The 17,399-nt window shown below is 41.2% G+C and overlaps 1 protein-coding gene across 4 annotated transcripts in view; it reads left to right on the forward strand.

Annotated features, from left to right (window-relative positions):
- LOC143019553 (TBC1 domain family member 1-like) overlaps nucleotides 1-17,399 on the forward strand; it is a 155,680-nt gene that overhangs the window by 73,485 nt on the left and 64,796 nt on the right. For all 4 annotated transcript variants that reach the window (XR_012965824.1, XM_076175288.1, XM_076175287.1 and 1 more), the window contains exons 12-13: nucleotides 5,434-5,578; nucleotides 16,877-17,112. Coding sequence is in view for 3 of the 4 variants with exons in the window: in XM_076175288.1 (XP_076031403.1) it covers nucleotides 5,434-5,578; nucleotides 16,877-17,112 (381 nt within the window). In the remaining variant the exon portion in view is untranslated. The remainder of the gene's footprint in view (nucleotides 1-5,433; nucleotides 5,579-16,876; nucleotides 17,113-17,399) is intronic.

Here is a 17,399-nt window from a genome sequence, read left to right on the forward strand (position 1 = left end):
GGGGAGTGGAATATATAGGAAATGGAATGGGTGGGAGTGGTTTCTATGCCTTTTTCTTTTGGCTACCCCCCATGTAGGGGGAAAAAGCCTTTGGTATATGTATGTACGAGGGACGTTCAATAAGTAATGCCCCTCACCCATTAACCATAGCAATAGAGCAACAAAACTTGGCACATTCATTAGTCTTTCTCTACATAGGAACCACCCAGAGTTACACATTTCTCCCATCGTTTGATGCAGCTCTGGAGACCGTTTTTGTAGAACACCCCAGTTTGGTCCTCCAACCAAGACGTGACTTCAGAAATCAAGGCTGCATCATCTAGGAAACGCTTTCCTTTCAAAAACAACTTCATGGCTGGGAAAAGGTGAAAGTCAGAGGGTGCAAGGTCAGGAGAGTAGGGGGGATGGGGGAGAATTTCATAGCCACACGCCCGTGCTTCTGATCTGGCGACATGCGAGTTGTGGACCGGAGCGTTGTCCTGCAGGAGGAGGACACCTTTGCTGATCTTACCCCGCCTTTTGATTTTGATAGTTTCTCTTAATTTCCTCAAAAGTAAAGCATAATAGGCTCCTGTAATTGTGGTACCCTTTGCCAGGAAATCTGTCATCACTACTCCACCATGGTCCCAGAAGACTGTGAGCATGACATTCCAGTGGAGGGCTGTACCCTTGCCTTCTTTGGAGGTGGTGAATCTAAGTGCTTCCACTGCATTGACTGGGCTTTAGTCTCTGGATCATAGTGATGGACCCAGGTTTCATCCTGTGTAATCAGTCTTTTGAAAAACTATGACTCATCTTCTTGGCACATCTCCAAATTCATCCTCGAGCACACGACACATTCTTGCTTCTGGAAAGGTGTGAGCAACCTGGGGATCCATCTGGCAGACACCTTATGCATATACAAATGATCATGAATGACTGTTTCTACAGAACCTGTACTAATCTTGACCTCTTGGGCTATTTGGCAAATAGTAATGCGTCGATCTTCCAAAATGGCAGCCTCAACTTGACGGACAGATGCCTCATCATTGGTAGAAAGGGGGCGACCAGGTCTGGGAGCTGTTTCCACAGAGTTCCAGCCATGTTTGAATTCACGATGCCAGCATTTTACAAGGTCATAGGATGGGGCATCATCACCATAAGTTTCTTTCATTTCATCAAAAGTCTCCCGTGGTGTGTGTCCTTTCAAATATAAAAACCGGATCACAGCTCGGCATTCAACAGGCTCCGTTTCACACCTGACTCAGTTCAAACACCTGTAAATAAAAAACCACAATTAGTTCTAAATTCTTATTTTCCACATAACCCATAGAGATATAAATCACTGCACATGCAAAATTTCAGCTAGATTGGACAACTGGAAGGGGGTAAGGGGCATTACTTATTGAACGCCCCTCATATGTATGTTGTAATTCCATCTGGGCCGTGCAATTTCCTGACATCAAGGTTCATTATTTGCTCCATTATTATTATTTTTTTATGTTAATATTATTTCCCTTGGGGGAGTGGGGGGTGTCACTTCCCCCCTCTCCATCCCAATGTTGTACATTTTCTCTAGTGGAAACCAACTTGAAGTGTTTGCTCATGTCTTCAGCCATATCTGTATCTTCTATGTATACTATATTCTTTTGGTGTAGTTTCACTATTTCCTGTTTGTTTTTTAGTTTACCATTCACATATAGAATAGTTTTGGCTGATCCTTACATTTTTCTATAATGTCTTTTTCATAGTTTCTGTTTTCTTCCTTGTGTATTTTTACATATTCATTCCTTTGATATATAAATATATTTGCCACTTTCTAGGTTTTTTATCTTTTCTCCATCTTTTCCAAGCTTTATCTCTTCGATTTTTTGCTTCTGTTAAAACAGCACTTACTATACTCCTTTTCCAGTTTTTGCTTTGGGACATATTTGTCCACTATAGATTTTCATCAGAATCATCCATTTTTCTTCCACTTGTGTTTCTTCATTGTAGAATTTTTCCCAGCACACTTTAAGAAAAAATCACCTAAGTTTCTCAAATTTCATGTGTTGTTGTTGTTGTTGTCGTTCCCTAGACTGTCTGTCCGAGCAGTCCCGTCTCCCCAAGGAATGCCACTGCCGAAACTGGGTTTTCCCACAAATCCTTTATAGAGTGTATGTTGTGTTGTTTGCGTGCATGATTGTGTATAATGCAGTTTTCCATTATGTGTTGTATGGTATGGGGTGAAGTGTTACATCCTGGGCAGCTGTTCACAATGCGGTCATCCAGCCTCTTCATGTGTTGATGCCATCAGTGTTATGTTTAAGATGTTGACGTAGTGTGCACTGTACATATTGTAGGTTTCTTTATGGGGTTAGGGTACTGTTGGTGAGGATTAGGATCAGGGTCAGAAGAAGGAAGAGGAGTGTTTGGGGAGGAGGACAGGGAGAAAAAGGGGATGGTAAGGTTATGGGTATGGGTAAGGATGGCTGAGGGTGGAATGGTGGGATTGAAGTTATGGGTGGGGAAATAGAACAGGTCCAGGTGTTTGTGTATTGTTTCATTTCAGCATGTGCTGTGCAAGTGAGGTGGGCCCAGTTTTTGGATGAAATGCACTGAGCTGAGCCTATTGTGTATTGGTTTGAGGTGATGGGTTTGGAGCATATTGGACAGGTGTATTTTGTGGCAGGTCCAGTATTGCTTTCTACATATCAAGCTAATAGTAGGAAAAGAGGTATGATCTGAGAAACACCACTCAAGGCAGTAAAAACTGTAGTAAAAATGTGAAGGTGTACTGCTGTAAAAAAGGTTATGGTACTCACCCAGATTACTGAAGCTGCTCCTAGGGATCAATGCCAGTGTGTGATATAAGTATTTGGGTGTGGTTTTGATATTTCTTGGTGTGTGGGGATGTTCTGCCATGGAGTGTAGTGGGTGTGCTGTGTTTGGGGGGCTGCAGCAAGTGTTTGTGTGCTTCTCATTTAATGGTGTAGGTATTTACGTAGTTGTATTATACGGGAAGGGAGCTATGCTCGTGGTGACCTGTCTTTGTATCTTTCAGTATAATTTTTTTTCTTAAGATCTTGAGTAATGTTTGCACACACTGTTTCCTTATCTAAGTTATGCCAGGTATCCACCTCTCTATGTGGGAAGCCATTCTTTTTCAGATCTCTTCTATAATTATCCTTTTTGAGTTTCTTTTCATGTCCTCTTATTTTTCTGTTGTCCCATTTTAATAAATCATCTCTATCTAGGATTTCCATTCCTTTCATGATTCTATAAATAGTCTGTAGATCTCCTCTTGCTCTTCTTTGTTCCAGAGTTGGTAGTTCCAATTTGGACAATCTTTGTTCGTATGTTAATTTGGAGAGAGTTGGTGCCATCTTTGTCGTTGCTCTTTGCATTTTTTCTAATTTCTTTATATTGTTTTTAGTACTCAAGTTTTGGTCTTATTAGTATAACTAATATTTTTTTAATAATTTCCTCATCCAAATAGTCAAATGACACTTTCATTGACCTCAATAGGTTGAAGGTTTCTCCAACTATTTTATTATTATGTTTGTCTGGTGACATGCCTTTGCCGATTATTACTCCAAGGTCTCTTTCCAAGTTCACTTTTTTAACTTCACTAATTTTATAATTTCTCGATATTCCATTTTTACTTTTTCCAAATTCCATTATACATACATTTACCAAGGCTTTTCCCCCCTTACAAGGGAGGTAGCCAAAAAGGAAAAGGCATAAAATCATTCCCACCCATTCCATCCCTGAATACACTCCACACCCCTCCACCCTCCCTCTTATCTTAGCATCTCCTGGATGACGGGTCATCCCTGCACCTTGTCCACTGCCCTGGGTCAGAAGCAGTGTCGCAAGACACAGCACATCCACAGCAAGGCCGCTTCTTTAAATCGGCGACCCCCCTCTCCATCCCCCTATGCATAAAGGAGAAGATGGTGAGAAATCCCTTCAGGCTGCATCAAAAATTGCTCACACATACTACCTCACCCCCTATCCCCCCGCCCATTCCACCTCATGCATCACAGCATCATCCATATACAACCATTCTCCATTCACCCCTATCTTCTCTCCTCTCCCGTCCTTCCTCAACAAACATTCCCCTCTTCCCCAAAGCCCCTTTCACCCCATCCATCCACCTCATCCTAGGACATCCCTTCATGTTCACTCCCCCCACATCTGCCTTCCATACCTCTTTTACTAGTCTTTCTTCACTCATTCTTTCCATGTGTCCAAACCATCCTAATACTCTTTCATCAACCCTATCTCCCAACCCCCTTTCCACCCCTGTTCTCCTCCTCACCTCATTTCTCACTCTATCCAGCCTAGTAACCCCCATTATACTACACATTAATATTTAAGTTTACTTACCACTTTTGACTTCATTTCCAGATTTTGTCTCGGTCTATCTGTAATGCTTCACAATCTTCCTCTTTAGTTTTTTTTTCTTTCTTTTTTTATTATTATTATCTTTTTTCCATCTTTTCCAAGCTTTGTCTCTTTTATCCTTAGCCTCGTTACATTTTTTGTTGTACCAGCTTTTTATGTATATGCTTTCTTGCTTCTGTTGTGTTACATATTTGTTCACTCCCTCATTGTTAATTTCTTTTAGTATATTCCATATCTCTTCCATCTTTGTTTCTTCATTTAGGAAGTTATCACAATTTGCATTTTGAAAGAATTTTTTGAGTTTCTCAAAATTTGTTTTGTTGTACATTAGTCTTCCTTTTCTGTTTCTCATTTCTTCTTAAGTCCATTTGCTCTTTTAGATCGAATTCTATTAGTACATGATTACTCTTCCCTATTGGAGTCTTGTAATCAATTCTGTCCACAATTTCAGGTTCTGACACAAGCATTAGATGTGGTCTTGATGGTGCCTCATTGTTTCTGTATCTGGTATTTTCCTTTACCCACTGAGTCAATGTGTCTCCTATATTTTCCATGTTAGGGGACAAGGAGGAATGGTTGCCATATAAATTAACTGACCCTGTTGTGGATGTGTTGTGTCTTGCTGCATTTGCTTCTGATGCCTAGGCAGTGGGCAGGAGACAGGGATGACCCTACATCCACAAGAAGCTAAAATGAGAGGGAAACAATGGGTGGCAGATGGGTGTGAAATGGGTGAGAGTGGGTACATGTCTTGACTGGATACTTCCCATATAAGGTGGAAGAGGCCCTTGGTATGTAGATAGATGGACAAAATTAAATCTTTATTAATCAAGGCCCCTATTTCATCCATATCAGCTAGATCAAGTTGTTTGGCATTAGCTAGAACAAAATGTATGAATTATAGTACCATGCTAATGGGATTAAGAGTCTATCATACACAAAATAGGATATTAATGAAGCTTTTTCTATTTGGTCTAAGATCTAAGGCTGTAAACAGGTCATGTTTAAGTGATAAATTTATCAAAATTTTCTGCAATCTTATATAAAGTGTTTTATGGTTTACAGACCAGAGTATCCTTCCAGTTCCAATTTGGAGTCTTCTTTTCGCCGGGCCAAGAAAAGCCTTACCACATCCTTTAACCAACTTTTGAAACGAGATGGAGATAAACGTGAAGGAGACAGTGTGGATCAGGAGGTTCCAGTGAAAGAGGTAATGTAGCCTGGCCACATTCATGTTCATGTTCTCATTTTGTGTACTTACATTTCTTCATCCTTTTTATTTGCTTGTCAGTTGTGCATGTGTGGTATACTCTGCTATTTTTCCATCAGGCATTCAGGGAAATATAGTGTCATCACATCTCTGCACCTCCCAAAGTACACATGGGAGAGGGTAGTGGATGAAAGGATGGTAGATAGGGCTTTCATGGACTATATAGTAGTACCAAGGAGAAGAATAGGAAGAGTTTTGGATGTACATGTTCTTAGGGGAGTGGTGGAATATAAGATCACTTTTTGGTGGAAAGTAAGTTGAGAGTGGAGGATAGATGGAGTAAAAGGAAAAAGACAGAAGGTAGGGAGGTACTTTGAGTAAACTGCTAAAATGAGAAGGAAAAAGAGAAGGAGTACAAGAAGAAGCTGAGAGAAGAGTGGGAGAAAGTGAAGGATAGAGTAGAGGTAGGAGTGGAGGAGGAATGGGGATGGTTCAAGGAGAGAGTCACAAGGTGTGCAAAGATAGTGTACGGAACAAGGAGGATGGGAGGAAATAGAAGGAAGGGTAGTGAGTGGTGAGATAATTAAACAAAGAAGGTTGTAGAAGAGAAAAAATGAGCATTCACAGACTGGTTGCAAAATAGGATGAGAGAAACATATTAAAGGTACAAAGAAAAAAGAAAAGTAAAACATAAGCTAAAGGAGGCAAAAAGGAGAGCAGATATAAAATAGGGGAAAAGTATGACAGAAAATTTTGTAAGTAATAAAAAGATGTTTTGGAAGGAAATCAAGAGATGAAGAGGAGGTGAATCAAGCAGAGAAGAAAAAGTAAAAGGTGAAGATGGAGAGATTATAATGGAAGAGGCAGTAGTAAGAGGAAGATAGGCCAAGTATTCTAGGGATCTGTTAAATGTGAAGGCATAGGGAAGGAAAGATGATTGCAGTGGGAGGCACTAAAAAAATGACAGTGGTGAATGAAGAAAATGAAGGAGAAATAAGAAAAGATGAGGTGAAAGCAGTTATTAAAGTGATGAGAGCAGGTAAGGCACCTGGGTTAGATGGGTTTTATGGAGAGAGTGAATGGTTTGAGGTAAAGGTGGGACTTCATCAGGGGTGTGTTATGTTGCCCTGGCTGTTCAATCTTTATATGGATGGGGTGGTGCGAGAGGTGAATGCAAGGGTAGTGGGTCAGGGGTTGGAGATGATTAAAGAAAATGGAGAAAAGTGGGAGGTGAGCCAGCTGTTGTTTGCTGACGACACTGTGCTTGTAGCAGGATCAGAGGAGGGATTGAGCAAGTTAGTGACAGAGTTTGAGAAAGAAGGAAGCTGAAGATAAATGTGGGCAAAAGTAAGGTGATGAGATGTACAAGGGGAGAGAGTGACAGTAGGCTGGAGGTGAGTATTAATGGTGAGAAACTGGAGGAAGTGGATAGTTTCAGATGCTTGGGTGCGAATGTGACAGGAAAGGGAGGAGTGGGGGTGGAGGTAGAATGTAGATTGAGAGAAGCGAGTATATGCCTTGGTGGATGAGAAAGTGTAATGAGAAATAGACATCTGGGAATGGATGCTAAGAGGAGGTTATATGAAGGAGTGATTGTGCCAACAGCAATGTATGGGGCAGAAACATGGAACATGAGAGAGGAAGAGAGAAGGAGTTTGAATGTGTTTGAGATGAAATGTCTGAGAAGTATGATAGGGGTTACTAGGCTAGAGAGAGTGAGAAATGAGGAGGTGAGGAGGAGAACAGGGGTGGAAAGGGAGCTGGGAGATAGGGTTGATGAAAGAGTATTAGGATGGTTTGGACACATGGAAAGAATGAGTGAAGAAAGATTAGTAAAAGAAGTGTGGAAAGAGTGAATATGAGGGGGCATCCTAGGATGAGATGGATGGATGGGGTGAAAGGGGCTTTACAAAAGATAGGAATGTCTGTAGAGGAAGGACAGGAGAGGACAGAAGATAGGGGTGAATGGAGAAGGTTTGTGTATAGATGAGGCTGTGATGCATGAGGGGGAGTGGGTGGGGGATGGGGGGTGAGGAAGTATGTATGAGAAAAAATTTGACGCAACCCAAAGGGATTTCTCCCCGTCTTCTCCTTTACTGCATGAGGGGACGGAGAGGGGGGGTCGCCGCACTGAATTTATGAAGCGGCCTTGCTGTGGATGTGATGTGTCTTGCGACACTGTTTCTGACCCAGGGCAGTGGACAGGATGCAGGGATGACCCGTCATCCAGGAGGTGCCAAGATAGGAGGGAGGGAGGTGGGTGGAGGGGAGTGGAATATATGGGAAATGAAATGGGTGGGAGTGATTTCTATGGTTTTTTCTTTTTAGCTACCCCCTGTGTAAGGGGGAAAAAACCTTTGGTATATGTATGTATGATGTATCTTAAAAAGGGAGGTACAGTAATGGTTGACTGGCTGGTGAGGTTGTTTATGAGGTCTGTTAGAAAAGTATCCGACATTATTTATTCTTGTGTAAAAACCTGATGGATTTGAATCAAGCGCGCTTGCATGAGCCAACCTTGAACCTTTGTGGACATGCGTGAATTTTTTCTGCCTGTCAATAGCGTCAGTTGCTGGCAAGCAGCATTTGCATGAGATAGTGTGTAGTGCTCTCGGTGGTTTTTGATTGCATGGAAAATGACGGGTCGTACCCATACACCCAGGACTCGTCACCAGTGATCATGGTATTCATGAAGTTGGGGTCACTGTTTGTGGAGTCCAGCATGTCCTGTGAGACTTCAACACGAAGTTGCTTTTGCTGTGCCGTTAGCAGCTTCGGCACGAATTTCGCTGCCACTCTCTTCATGGCCAAATCTTCAGTCACAATGGAATGTTCTGAAAAAGTGCTGATGCCCACCTCTTCCACAATTTCTTGGATAGTCACATGACGGTCCCGCATCACCACAGCGTTCACTTTAGCAATGACCTCGTTATTTCAGCATGTTGATGGCCGACCGGAGCATGGCTCGCTCTCCACCATTGTGCAGCTGTCTTTAAACCGGTTGTACCACTCCTTAATCTGTGTGATGCCCATAGCATTGTCACCTAAAGCTGTCTGAATCTTCCGAAAGGTTTTCACCTGGCTGTCGCCCAGTTTCTGGCAAAATTTGATGCAGTAGCGCTGCTCCAGTCGTTCCATCATTTTCCTTGCAATGAAAAACTGCCGAGAGCACTACACACTACCTCATGCAAATGCTGTTTACCAGCAACTGATGCTATCGACAGGCAGGAAAAAATTAATGCATGTGCATGGAGGTTCAAGGTCAGCTCATGCAAGCACGCTTGATTCAAATCCATCAGGTTTTTGCAAAAAAGAAAAAAAAAAAATGTCAAATACTTTTCTAACAGACCTTGTAATGTTTGTCTAAAACAGGGTAGAATACTAGAGGATTGGAGGAGTGCATGTATAGTCCCACTTTACAAGGGAAAAGGGGACAAATGTGAGTGTAGTTTTAGAGGAATTAGTTTGTTAAGTGTAATTGCAAAGGGTTATGGGAGGTTTTGATTGAGAGGATTAGGAGGAGAGGAACAGAGGGAGTAATTGGTGAGGAACAGTGTGGGTTTAGAAAGGTAGGGGTTGTGTGGATCAGGTCTTTGTGTTAAGGCAAGATATGTGAGAAAGCTTTAGGAAAAGGTAAGGTTGTTTTTTGGGCTTTTATGAATTTGGAAGAGGCTTAAGGGGACAAGTGTGAATGTAGTAATTTCAGAGGGATTAGCCTGTTGAGTGTAGTAGGGAAGGCTTATGGGAGGATCTTAATTGAGAGGATTAGGAGAGGAACAGAGGGAGTAATTGGTGAGGAACAGTGTGGATTTAGGACGGGTAGAGGTTGTGTAGATCAGATCTTTGTGGTAAGACAGATATGTGAGAAAGCTATAGGAAAGGGGAAGGATGTTTTTTGGGCCTTTATGGATCTGGAAAAGGCTTATGATAGGGTAGACAGAAAGGCACTGTGGGAGGTTATGCAGATTTATGGGATAGGAGGAAAGCTTTTGGGAGCTGTCAAGAGTTTTTATGAGAGTAGTAGAGCATGTGTTAGGATTAGAAATGGAGAGAGTGAGTGGTTTGAAGTAAAGGTGGGACTTCGTCAAGGATGCGTTATGTCGCCCTGGCTGTTCAACTTATACATGGATGGGGTGGTGCGAGAGGTGAATGCTAGGGTAGTGAGTCAGGGATTGGAGATGGTTAAAGAAAATGGAGAAAAGTGGGAGGTGAGCCAGCTGTTGTTTGCGGACGACACTGCGCTTGTGGCAGGGTCAGAGGAGGGATTGAGGAAGCTGGTGGCAGAGTTTGGGAGAGTATGTGATAGAAGAAAGCTAAAGATAAATGTGGGTAAAAGTAAGGTGATGAGATGTACAAGGGGTGAAAATGGCAGTAGACTGGAAGTGAACATTAAGGGAGAGCGACTGGAGGAAGTGGATAGTTTTAGATACTTGGGTGCAAGTGTAGCAGGAAAAGGTGGAGTGAAGGTGGAGGTAGAATGTAGATTGAGAGAAGCGAGTAAATGCCTTGGTGGTTTAAAGAGTGTAATGAGGAATAGACATTTGGGAATGGATGCGAAGAGGAGACTGTATGAAGGAGTGATTGTGCCAACAGCACTGTATGGGGCTGAAACGTGGAACATAAGAGAAGAAGAGAGAAGGAGTTTGAATGTGTTTGAGATGAGGTGTCTGAGAAGTATGGTGGGGGTTACTAGGCTAGATAGAGTGAGAAATGAGGAGGTGAGGAGGAGAACAGGGGTGAAAAAGGATTTGGGAGATAGGGTTGATGAAAGAATATTAGGATGGTTTGGACACATGGAAAGAATGAGTGAAGAAAGACTAGTAAAAGAGGTATGGAAGGCAGATGTGGAGGGAGTGAACATGAGGGGACGTCCTAGGATGAGGTGGATGGATGGGGTGAAGGGGGCTTTGGGGAAGAGGGGAATGTCTGTTGAGGAAGGAAGGGAGAGGACGGAAGACAGAGGTGAGTGGAGAATGGTTGTATATGGATGATGTTGTGACTGCATGAGGAGGAATGGGCGGGGAAGTGGGGGGTGGGGTAGTATGTGTGAGTAAATTTTGACGCAGCCCGAAGGGATTTCTCCCCGTCCTCGCCTTATATGCAAAGGGGGACGGAGAGGGGGGGTCGCCGATTAAATGAAGCGGCCTCGCTGTGGATGTACGGTGTCTTGCGACACTGCTTCTGACCCAGGGCGGTGGGCAGGGTGCAGGGATGACCCGTCATCCAGGAGGTGCTCAGATGAGAGGAAGGGTGGGAGGGGTGTGGAGTGTATTTAGGGATGAAATAGGTGGGAGTGTTTTTGTGCCTTTCCCTTTGTGGCTACCTCCCTTGGAAGGGGGAAAAGGCCTTGGTATATGTATGTATGTTTGGATATGGAAGAGGCTTATGACAGGGCAGACAGGAAGGCACTGTGGAAGATTTTGCATTTATGTGGGATAGGAGGAATGCTATTAACCTCTTCAGTATGGGCCAAAATCTCGCAGGCAGCATTAGCTGCCAGACGTACAATGTGTCGTAATAATACTCGCATCATAAAATATAGTCACCGCTTATATCGATCGTTCTCTCTTTCACCCGTGAATTTTGATAACCATAGAAAATGTGATGAAGACAGTTTAGAGAGTATGTCATTACGCAGGGGCAACTACAATAAATATAATCAAGATGCTGATATGGCAGCCTCGCGTATCCACTTGCTCCTCATGCCGCCTATGTATGCGGCACCGTATGGAAGGGGTTAAGAGCAATCAAGAGTTTTTATGAGAGTAGTAGAGTCCATGTTAGAATTAAAAATGGAGAGAGTGAGTGGTTTGAGGTAAAAGTGGGACTTTGCCAGGGATGTGTCATGTCACCATGGCTGTTCAATGTGTACATAGATAGGGTGGTGCGGTAGGTAAATGCAAGGGTAATGGGCAGGGGATTGAAGATGGTTAAAGAAAATGGAGAAAAGTAGGAGATAAGACATTCCTCTTTTTTCCAGTGCCCCTTGCGCCCCATCCATCCATCCTTGGTCACCTCATTAGACCTGTTCAAAAAATAACTTTTTCTTATTTTTATATGTTACTACACTTTCACCATGCTTTTTGACCTGAAAAAGCCAAAAATGACATCCATTTTTATCTAGGATATATGGAAACATTATCACATGGAGGCTGAATTTTTTTTTTCTGTCTATCTTACAAAAAGGTCCAATTTTAATTCATTTCTAAGCATATTTTGTGATATAATTTTTATCTATCCAAGTTAGAGCAACAAATTAAGACCAAATAATTGAGCAGGATCTACTGTACATATATCAACTGTTCGAATTGATGAATTTTCCCCATAACTTTTAATAGATACAAAATTGTTGAAAATCTTGACTTTGCGGGCATTGAGGCTCTCTCTGACTCCCGACTGCGTCCTGTTCTCACCCACGGGTCTTTTTGTAAGAAACATATTTTCATATTATGTAAATTAAATTAGTTTGCACCTCATTTTATTTACATCCATGTCAAAGAAGAAAAACTCATAAAAGCTGCGAGCATGCTAAAAGTCATGACACATGGTTTTTGCATGGAGCAAGATAGAGGAACAAAATAGGTATCAAATCAAAGCATCTTTAATGTTCTTTTGAACGTGTACAATCTGATTTATTTTGTACAAAAAAAATGACATGTTATTTATATTTACAGAAAAATAACAAAATTCCATACATTTGACATATACAAAGTGGAAAGTGTATTTTTGCAACAAATCAAACCATCAACTGAAACTACCATAAAAAAAATCATGATTATATGTATCAAAATGATGTTACACACTCATTTGTTAAATGTTTGCTTCTTGAAGCTTTCAAAGTGCCATTTGTTGTATTCCACACAGCATGGAGGAGATATTTCATCTGCTTGGGATCTGTGATGATGATATTTGTAAAATCACTCATCATCTTAACTCCACGCTCAGCGATGTCATTCACTACTCTGAGGTTTCTCACATACTCCAAGGCTTTCTTGTAGTCCTCCTCCCATGGCTATGATTCGGCCTGATCCAGGAGCCAGTCAGGTCCAATGCTGAGGATGTTTAACAGAAGGTGGGAATCCAGACCAATGAGATATGCTAGTGTGGTCTTGGCTGTCACACTCTGAAAGCTGTCTGGCTTCTGAGTGGCATGCAGCTGAGCAGCAATGTCCTGTTTCTGCAGCAGATGTTGACATCATCCACATTGGTGTGTAGAATAACAAAGGAAGATGTTGAGTCATTCCAGCTTTGCAGCAGTCTCTTCATCATACTCAGGGGGTCACAAAACATCAGCATCTTCATGGAATACAAGTTCCAGGCCATCCATGTGGCCTGGTGAATAGCCCCTTTACCCATTGAGTCAATGTGTATTCAGTAGTTATATCCAGTAGAATATTTCCCCAAAGTTCTTCTCCACCTTTTATTGTCATTTCTTCCCAACATATTTCCTTTGAGTTAAAGTCACCCATAATTATTATGTTTCCTTCATTTTAATTATTCAATTAATGCATTCTTTGTGTCTTCCAGTGTTTTGGAATGATTACTATCTGTCCAAGCCTGTATTTTTAGGGGCACATATGTTACTATAAATTTTCTACTTTTCATGTTTCTGTTTTTGACTTTAATCCTAATCAATTCCACATTATTTTTTCCTTCTGTTATCTTTGTCACATTTAAACCTTTCTTAGTCAAAAACATAACTCCACCCAGTTTCTCCATTCTATTTTTTTCCCAATGGTTGTATAGACCTTTTCCCACAGTATTTAATGATAGTGGACCTTTTCATTTTTTCTCCACAATTCCCATTATGCCTGGTTTCTCTGTTGACAGATAGTCATTTAATTCATTTAGTCCTGAAATCATACTGTCTATGTTGATATATGTTATTATTATTAGTAGTAGTAGTAGTATTTTTTCTTTTTTTGATGTACCATTTTCTCAGCTTCAGATCCAGTGCTCTCCAAAAAAAAACTAATTCTTTTCAGTCTCATTCTCAGTTTTTTTTTCTTTTCTTTTATAATTTGCTTCATTTCTAAGTGTCTTTTCACTTCCTCATCACTCATTTCCTTTTTTATTCATACATTTTCACAATTTTCACTATGTGCCAACTTTGCTGCTTTTGTTAGTATTTCTTCAGCTATCATTTGAGACCTTAGTTTGATCTTAAGTGGCCTGTAGTGTTTTTCTCTAGAGTATTGTCTCATCCTATGCACTTCTTCAATCTCTTTGTCCAATTACTGTCCCTCCTCTTGAACCTCTTTCAGAATTGCCTTTGCAATTTCTTTCTCTTCTTTTTCTGTTTGGTATTTGTATACATTATGTTTTTCTTGTTGTTTGGTAGGTGTGTGTTAGATGATCCGTCATCTAGGAGGTGCCAAGATAAGAGGGAGGGAAGAGGGTGGAGGGGAGTGGAGTGTGATAGGGATGGAATGGGTGGGAGTGGTATTTATGCATTTGTTTTTTAGCTACCTTCCTTATAAGGGGAAAAGTCTTTGATATGTATGGTATGTATGATATTTTTCTTTAATACCATAAACTACAATGCACATTTTTTTATCCACTGTGTCTCTTACTTAGTTTTCCTTTTCTTTAATTTAATTACCATTTCTTTAGCATTTTCCTCCACCTGCTGTTGTACTATTTCTTTAAATGTTATTTTCTGATTTTCTTGTTCTAGTTTCTATGGAATTTTTTTTTCTAGGAGATCTGTCTCCTTAATTGATTCACTAACTTTTTCAGGCACTGCTTGTATTTGTTCTTTGACCTTTTTCAACACATCATTTTTGTTTCTATCTTCATTTTTCATTCTTTAGTTATCACTTCTGACCATATTTAATTCAATTTTTTAGATCATTAAGCTCTTTTTTCATATCTTCATTAGTTTTTCTTAGCTTATCTCTGTGCATTGCTCTATAATCAATTTTTAAATCTACTAGTTCCTCCATCAAGTCATTAATATCCCAATTTCTTAGCACATTGTTATACCTAGTTTCTCTTTCTACATCTAAACCTTTACCTAATAGTCCTCGTTCTCTTGGAGACCCTGAAAAACCATTGGTGTCCCACCTTTGAGTTGACTTTGGGGTATCAATCAAACAAGTTTTTTTCAGTATCACCCCTAGTGGTGACTCAACTCTGCTCATGTCCAATCTTCTCTTTGTTCATTCATTTTTCCTTTTTTTCCTTCCTCCATTTTTGTGTGTTAATACAATATATCAAACTGGATACTTATTTTACCATAGCGATCACCCGAAAAACACAACTTCTTCTCTTTCTTAAACACAACTTAGGCATTTCCTTCTTTATTGTTGAAAAAGCGTGGAATGAGAGCTCATTTGCTAGCCTTCCATTCACGCCAACATCAGCGTGTGTGTATTTACCTAGTTGTATTTTGTGGGAGAAGAGCTATGCTTGTAGAGACCCGCAGTTGTATCTTTCCGCATCCAGTTGTTTCTTAACCCCTTCCATGCGGTGCCACACACGTAGGCGTCATGAGGAGCAAGTGGATTCGCGACGCTGCCATATCGGCGTCTTGATTATATTTATTGTAGTCGCCCCTGTGTTTTTACATTCTCCCTAATCTGCTCTAAATCCCATTCTCTGTGGTTTTCAAAATTCACGGGTGAAAGAGAGAACGATCGATATAAGCGGTGACTATATTTTATGATGCGAGTATTATTACGACACGTCGTACGGCTGGCATTGGCTGCTGCCCACGAGATTTAAGTCCCGTAGTGAAGTGGTTAAAGTCATGTATAGTTTTAGCACTCACTGTTTTCTCTTTCAATTTATTCCATGTATCTATCACGCTGTGTGGAAAGCTGTTCTTTTTCAGATCTCTTCTGTAACTGTCCTTCTTAAGTTTCTTCTCGTGTCCCCTTGTATTTCTTCTTTCCCATGTAAGTAGATCATTCCTATCAAGGATTTCCAATCCTTTCATAATTCTATAGATGGTTATCAAATCACCTCTTTCTCTTCTTTGCTCCAGTGTTAACCACTTCACTACGGGACTTAAATCTCGTGGGCAGCAGCCAATGCCAGCCGTACGACGTGGCGTAATGATACTCGCATCATAAAATATAGTCACGGCTTATATCGATCGTTCTCTCTTTCACCCGTGAATTTTGAAAACCACAGAGAATGGGATTAAGAGCAGATTAGGGAGAATGTAAAAACACAGGGGCGACTACAATAAATATAATCAAGACGCCGATATGGCAGCGTCACGAATCCACTTGCTCCTCATGACGCCTACGTGTGCGGCACCGTATGGAAGGGGTTAATAAGTTTAGTTTGTCCAATCTTTGTTCATATGACATCTTGCTAAGTGTTGGTGCCATCTTTGTTAATGCTCTTTGAATTCTTTCTAGTTTCTTTATGTTTTTTATTGTACTGGGTGTTCATAGTGGTGCTGCATACTCTAATTTTGGTCTTATCAATGTAACTAGTATTCTCTTCACCATTTCCTCGTCCTTGTAGTCAAAGGCCACTTTCATTCATCTTATTAAGTTGCAGGGTTCTCCAACTATTTTGTTTACATGTTTGTCTGGTGTCATGAGATGAGGTGCCTAAGAAGTATGATAGGGGTTACTATGCTGGATAGAGTGAGAAACGAGGAAGTGAGGAGGAGAACGGGGGTGGAAAGGGAGTTGGGAGATAGGGTTGATGAAAGAGTATTGGAATGGTTTGGACATATGGAAAGAATGAGTGAAGAAAGGTTAGTAAAAGAGGTGTGGAAGGAGTGAACATGAGAGGGTGACCAAGGATAAGATGCATCGATGGGGTAAAAGGGGCATTGGGAAAGAGGGGAATGTCTTAAGGAAGGACAGGAAAAGACAGAAGAAAGGGGTGAATGGAGAATGATTGTGTATGGATGATGCTGTGATGCATGAGGGGGAGTGGGTGGGGATGGGGGTGAGGGAGTATGTGTGGAAAAATAATTTGACACAGCTCAAAGAGATTTCTCCCCATCTTCTCTTTTTCTGCATGAGGGGACGGAGAGGGGGATTGCCGATTTAATGAAATGGCCTTGCTGTGGATGTGCTGTGTTTTGCGACACTGCTTCTGACCCAGGGCAGTGGGCAAGATGCAGGAATGACCCATCATCCAGTAGGAGCCAAGAGGGAGGGAGGGAAGTGAATGGGAATGGAGTATGTGGGGACGGAATGGGTGGGAGTGAATTTTATCACTTTGTTTTTTGGCTACCTCCCTTGTAAGGGGGAAAAGCCTTTGGTATATGTATATATATATATGTATAAAAACAGTTTTAGATCTCACTCTATTGCATTTTTCTATCAGGATACAGCTAATGTAAGTTTGAGTACTGAAAAGAGTCCCAGCCCTGCAACTCCTGCCAAAGTGCGTTTGGAGGGCCTCAGTGACTCCCCCCTTGGCTTCCAACGGCCAAGATCTTCTACTGTTGGCGCCTCTGGAGGTGATGCAATGCGGAAAGAGTTTTTAGCCAAGAGAGCAGCAGCCAAACACAAACCTGAACCACCCAGAACCAAAATGAACACAACTCCTAAGCTGAATATGTAAGTAAAAAAAACAAAAATGAGCATATCAACAATATTCTTCTTGAGTAGTTGTCATCTTTGTTCACAACTTGTGTTGATGGAAAGTCTAATCCAGGTAATGGGAGTAATTGTTGCCTCAGGTTTTACTAACTCAAAACCTGCCTCTCCATAGTGGCTGTCAATGATTCTCAGGCCCACCTATACATATCTCTTGGAAGAATTCATCTTGAGTAGTTGTCATCTTTGTTCACAACTTGTGTTGATGGAAAGTCTAATCCAGGTAATGGGAGTAATTGTTGCCTCAA

The sequence above is a fragment of the Oratosquilla oratoria genome, chromosome 37, assembly GCF_046742065.1.
Source record: "Oratosquilla oratoria isolate Oo_2021 chromosome 37, ASM4674206v1, whole genome shotgun sequence".
In the NCBI taxonomy this organism is placed as follows: Eukaryota; Metazoa; Arthropoda; class Malacostraca; order Stomatopoda; family Squillidae; genus Oratosquilla; species Oratosquilla oratoria.